At 32.2% G+C, this 6,000-nt stretch overlaps 1 protein-coding gene across 1 annotated transcript; it reads right to left on the reverse strand.

Moving 5' to 3' along the window:
• Positions 1-1,455: 1,455 nt before the first annotated feature.
• Positions 1,456-5,546, reverse strand: LOC127723798 (uncharacterized). Its single transcript, XM_052230536.1, has 4 exons — positions 5,478-5,546; positions 4,024-4,110; positions 2,528-2,713; positions 1,456-1,626 (listed from the first exon to the last, which is right to left on the reverse strand). Exons 1-4 carry the CDS (start codon positions 5,540-5,542, stop codon positions 1,596-1,598), a joined length of 369 nt encoding a protein of 122 aa, XP_052086496.1. The 5' UTR covers positions 5,543-5,546; the 3' UTR covers positions 1,456-1,595.
• Positions 5,547-6,000: the final 454 nt, after the last annotated feature.

Raw genomic sequence — 6,000 nt, forward strand, 5'->3', positions numbered from 1 at the left:
TTATCTTATCTTATCTTATCTTATAGTAAAATTTTGTAACCGAGATCAAAGATTTAACAATTACATGTTATACTTTGTTACAAATAAAATATTTTGGTAAAATACGTTTAGAAGGCAACCAACATTTTTCACATGTAACCTGTAAGCCGTCTGGCCATCTGTTTGATAAGTTCACACTGAAGTCTTGTCTTTACACGGGACGGTAGTATGATCCGTTCACACTTATCTAGACACTCGGTGGTGTGATTGTATATTTCAAATGTGATCCATTACAGTTTGTCTATATACACGCGGAACGTCTTTTTGCTTAATTCAAAATCATTTTTACACGAGGTGATCTTTTTTGTTTGAATCTTTCACACTTGCCTATACACACGGAACGGTCTGTTTTTATCATTCACACTTTTCTAGACATAGGCCGTTTGTTTGATAATTTTACATTTGTCTCGGATGCGGTCTGTTGGATTCGATCACACTTGTCTAGATATAGGATGTTCTGTTTGATTCGTTCACACTAGTCTAGATAAGGGATGTTATGTTTGATTCGTTCACACTAGTCCAGATAAGGGATGTTATGTTTGATTCGTTCACCCTAGTCCAGATAAGGGATGTTATGTTTGATTCGTTCACACTAGTCTAGATAAGGGATATTATGTTTGATTCGTTAACACAAGTCCAGATAAGGGATGTTATGTTTGAATCGTTCACACTAGTCTAGATAAGGGATATTATGTTTGATTCGTTCACACAAGTCCAGATAAGGGATGTTATGTTTGATTCGTTCACACTAGTCTAGATAAGGGATATTATGTTTGATTCGTTCGCACTTGTCCAGATAAGGGATGTTATGTTTGATTCGTTCGCACTTGTCCAGATAAGGGATGTTATGTTTGATTCGTTCACACTTGTCCAGATAGTGGATGTTACGTTGGATTCGTTCACACTTGTCCAGATAAGGGGTGTTATATGTTGGATTCTTCCACGCTTGCCTAGACATTGGCTGTCTGTTTGAATCTTTCATACGTGACTTCACATCATTACACAATTCTAAATAATTCTGGCACTTGTCTAGACAGGAGATCGTTTGAGGTGCTCACGTTCATCTAGAACGTGTTTGAATTTCACAGAATAGGGGCGATCTGTTTTAATAGTTCACTTTAATTTGTCTAGACATTTGACGTCTGATTGATTAGTTCCATTTCTTTTCTTGAGTGTGTGTGTGTTTTTGTATGTTTTCATTCAGATGATAGTTTGTTTGTTAGTTCATTCTTAATTGGTACAGAAACGTGGTTGTACATGTAATGTATCATAAAAGTTTATATGAGAATTTTCCCTTTTAACATTACTTTTGTTTAATCTATAGTTAGTTAGTCAGTTAGCATTAGACTATAACAAACTAAAATATTGAGCCTTGTTTTTCTTGATAAAAATAATCGTGTTATAAAAAAGTGTTCGTATGTTAAAACATTTTATTATTTGATTTATTAAGATGTATTCTTTGTAAATGAACCCACCACGCAAATGTCTCACATATGTACTTGATAACAATGATTCCTGGTTTTCGATTCTCATCATCATCATCATCATCATCATCATTATTGAAGTATGTATGTGCTTCTGTTGTTCCTATCATAAAATACAAATCAATAAATGTGAAAATTATATAAGGGAAACAATAAAATATACAGGAGCAAATTTATTCAATATGAATTAATCGTCTTTGGAATATGAAACCCTATTAACGAGATAATTTTTATGCGCTTTCCAAGATCAGACCGTTTTCATTATGGAAATACTGGAGCTGCCACTCTTAATCTATATTGTCTCAAAATAAAAAAGAAAAGTAGCTGGATGTTTTGATTAAATCATAGCATATCGACATTAGATAAAAATGGACCGCTAGGTTGTAAGATACGTGTATTCTAACATAAGAAACAGGAGATCGTCGGCTCTCAATAACATGGTCAAAACTCTTCTCCCAATATACCACGAGATTTTTTAAGCAACTTGATCCGGTGAAGTTTATATTTTTCCAATCATGCAATTATCGCATATGTATAAAAGAAGTAAATATTGCATTTACATGACAAATTGTGGATCCGAAGCTGAATAGAAATATATATTGTTCAGTAAATAGCAAAATATTGCATATATTAATCAATTCAAAATGTTGCATTCAAATGAAAATTATACAATATTAATATAAAGAAAGTATTGCTTGAATACAGAAAATTCTACAAACTGAATAGTAAAAAAAAAATGCTCCTAAATGAAAATTATACAAACATTGTAAACAGAACATAAAATGTGTAAAAATATAAAAAGATTTTTGTCGACTTTAATAAAAAAAATTATAAAAAAATTCTCGAAAATATACAGGGTCAAGATTATTTTTTAACTCGATATTGAATTAATATTAGTTTCTTTTTAAAATCATGAAATCTTGTAATTAAGCTAAGCTTAGGGTAGTGACACCATTTAAACCAGTAAACATATTTTTAGATAGAAAAAAAATATTGCAACATACTCGTATTGACTCCCAAGATGTACAACCAGAGAAGAAAACCAAGTTGCACCTGCTGAACATGTCAGTTGTGTTGCATGCGATAATGCAAAAGTAAAACCTTGTAAATCAGGTGTCTGCCATCTCCGCACTGAATGATCTCCGTGACTACCGCAATCAAATTTCCAGTCAATAATTCTTCCTATATGTCTAACATTGAAAAAAGATACATTTATAAAACAGTCACAATATCAAAATAGTTGACAATATATGTTTAAAATGTATTGATGCCACAGAATGTTTTAGTACCCCTCTATTCTTATTTTGTGGAGATATTGGATGTGCGTTTTATTTGAAAAATTCGTAAGGGTTCCACGGAACCCAGTGTCTCGCCTACTTTTTCTGTTAATCGCAGGCTCAACAAAAATGAGGAAGTAAATCAATAAAAATATTCCTCTTGATACTATATTTTGGTTGTAAGAAGCTTCTGTCCAAGTTTGGTAAAAATCCAGGATATTCAGTTATGAATCTAATAAATGTTTAAAAACTTTAACTGCAGACTGAATGTAATGTTAATTGGAAGAAAACAAAATGTCCTTCCAGATACTAGCATTTGAGCATAAACAAGCTTCTGTCCAAGTTTGGTACAAATCCAAAATAGTATAAGAAAGTTATTAAAATTTTAAAAACATTAACCACAGAGTGAATGTGTTGTTTCCTGGCAGAACATCTAAGTCCATTTAAAAGTAAAATACGGAAAAAATGGATTAATATTTTTACAAAATTTACTTCTGGATACTATCTTATGATCATAAACAAGCTTCTGTCCAAGTTTGGTAGAAACCCAGGATAGTTTAAGAAAGTTATTAAAATTCTAAAAACTTTAACCACAGAGTGAATGTAATATTTCCCGGCAGAAAAACTAAGTCCATTTATAAGTAAAATACGGAAAAAATGGAATTTTATTTTTACAAAATTTACTTCTGGATACTATCTTATGATCATAAACAAGCTTCTGTCCAAGTTTGGTAGAAATCCAGGATAGTTTAAGAAAGTTATTAAAATTTCAAAAACTTTAACCACAGAGTGAATATTTGTGGACGCCGCCGACGACGACGACGACGCCGACGCCGACGGAATGTAGGATCGCTATGTCTCGCTTTTTCGACTAAAGTCGAAGGCTCGACAAAAATATCGACCATGAAAACTATTGTTTTTTTTATAATCAATATGCTCAATGGATGGAAAGAAAAGACCATTTTACCCCCACACTTTTTTCATGTATGTCTATGCTTATTCCGCAAATAAAAGAGGGTTCAATAGAAGAGAAATCTTTCCTTTGACAACTATATTAATTGTAAGATAAGATGAAAATTGGGCAACAACTAGAGCTGTTCATTTTGTTTTACTACGTGACCTGGAAGAAAGGTCACATATTTTGTATGAAACGAACTTCACTGAATTTCACTACATCTCATCGAACATAAATTGGAAAACTTCTGTGATTATATTATAATTACCCAGCTCCACAGCTTAGGGTGCCATTCTGAGATATGAACATATCTGTGTTGTCTTTTTCACACACCCAATTCTTTGGAGAAAGAGATCTGAAAACAACGAAAATTGAACATTAAATGATTACCTTATGTACAAAGAATGATGGATTCTGTCATTTTGAAAGGCGGACAACAATCCAGCGGTGCATTACAGTGATGTTTTCTGTATTAATAATATTAGTTACATAGTGTGCTAGTGACCCCATATGAAATTTGCTAACCCCATATATATCGTATTAGGTCACTAGCACACTGTGTAATGAATTTATCTTACCGACTATCTTAACATGTGGCATTTAGACTAGTGGCCTATCAAAGTATCAAGTCTTCGATATTAAGAACCTACTTTCATTGGTCTATACAAAACCAAATGCCAGCAATAGCATCTTGTTAGCTTTTAATGTGTTTTTCTGCATTTATTTCAATCGTTCATCATTAATTTCTTTGTCTGCTGAAACCTTTCACACCTTGTTGTTTTTACAAAGGGATGTAACACCACTACTAACCGTGTATTGAAATAAACGACGCATACTAACCCCATATGAAATATACATGGTCTCCACGCGGTTGCTTTTAACCAATCATATTCCTAGAAATGTATAGGAGGTAAGATAAAGGCAGATGTAGAGTATACATCAATTAGACGGCAATCCAACTCAACGATAAAAATAACAAAAAGACATCTAATGGGTAACTGCTGATGGTGTTCCCAACTTGCGACAGGCACATGAAAATGTGACAGGGTTAAATAGTGTTTTTTTTAAATCTCGACCTTTTATTCTATGAAAGAAACTTTAGAATAACGGTTTAAAATGCAGAAAAATAAAATAAATAACAGATCATGAGAAAGGCATGATTTTGAGCCTTATCCAAAACAACTCTACAGACATACAACAACATATTACTAATAGTATTAATTTGCTTGAAACTATTAACTAACAAATTAATACTTATCCCCACCTATACGCGGCGCAAAGTTTAAACATTAACTGATTTCTACACATCATTCACAAAACAGTTCTAATGTAAAACTGTACGATAAAGTTTAATTATTTATCAATTTATTTATTTATTTTCGATCTAAGCCTAGGGTCGTGAAATAGGTCACGTAGTAAAAATAAAATGAACACCTCTAGTTGTTGCCCAATTTTCATCTTATCCTACAATTAATACAGTTGTCAAAGGAAAGATTTCTCTTCTATTGAACCCTCTTTTATTTGCGGAATAAGCATAGACATACATGAAAAAGTGTGGGGATAAAATGGTCTTTTCTTTCCATCTATTGAGCATATCAATTATAAAAAAACAATAATTTTCATGGTCGATATTTTTCAAATAAATCTACTTTTTTCATAGATATTTTTTTTTATAAATAAAAAGTGCATCTCTATCTGAGCAATCATAGCAGAAGGTCTTACCCTGGGCATCCATTTACTGGACATTTGAAACTGGAAAGCGGAAGCCAGACATCTCTACTTGCCATGATTTAAGATTTTTATTTTTTGATATCACGTTTAGTTTTATTAAATTCAACAAAGCATCGCGAGTTATTTTTAGACCTAACTGTAATACCCAAATAATTTATCCATTTAAAAAAATCATGCGTAGATATCATGTTGAATATGCATAAAAAATAATTGTTTTCAAACTTCCTGTTCATGCTACTCATGAATAATATGCAAATTAGTTCTACCCAGCAGGCACACAACGTTGAACCAACGTTGAAAATATGTTGAAATTTGGTTGTAGCGTTGATCAACGTAAAATCAACGTTGTATCAACGTCAATCCTATCAACGTTTAAATCACGTTGTTGAATCAACGTTGATCTGTGGTTAGAAATATCAACGTTGAACTTTCAACGTTGAATCAACATTGAATTTGAGTTGATGCTTTCAATGCTTTAATTGGTTGAAAATATAACGTTGATAAAAGGTTTAGT

Source organism: Mytilus californianus, unplaced genomic scaffold (genome assembly GCF_021869535.1).
Source record: "Mytilus californianus isolate M0D057914Y unplaced genomic scaffold, xbMytCali1.0.p SCAF_13, whole genome shotgun sequence".
NCBI lineage: Eukaryota > Metazoa > Mollusca > Bivalvia > Mytilida > Mytilidae > Mytilus > Mytilus californianus.

Coding starts and splice junctions, on each gene's coding strand:
- LOC127723798 (XM_052230536.1), bottom strand. CDS start 5,542: ATGGCAAGTAGAGATGTCTGGCTTCCGCTTTCCAGTTTCAAATGTCCA. Junction 2,714..4,023: donor ACCCTAAGCTGTGGAGCTGG/GTAATTATAATA, acceptor TTTCAATGTTAG/ACATATAGGAAGAATTATTG. Junction 1,627..2,527: donor CATCTTGGGAGTCAATACGA/GTATGTTGCAAT, acceptor ATTTTATGATAG/GAACAACAGAAGCACATACA.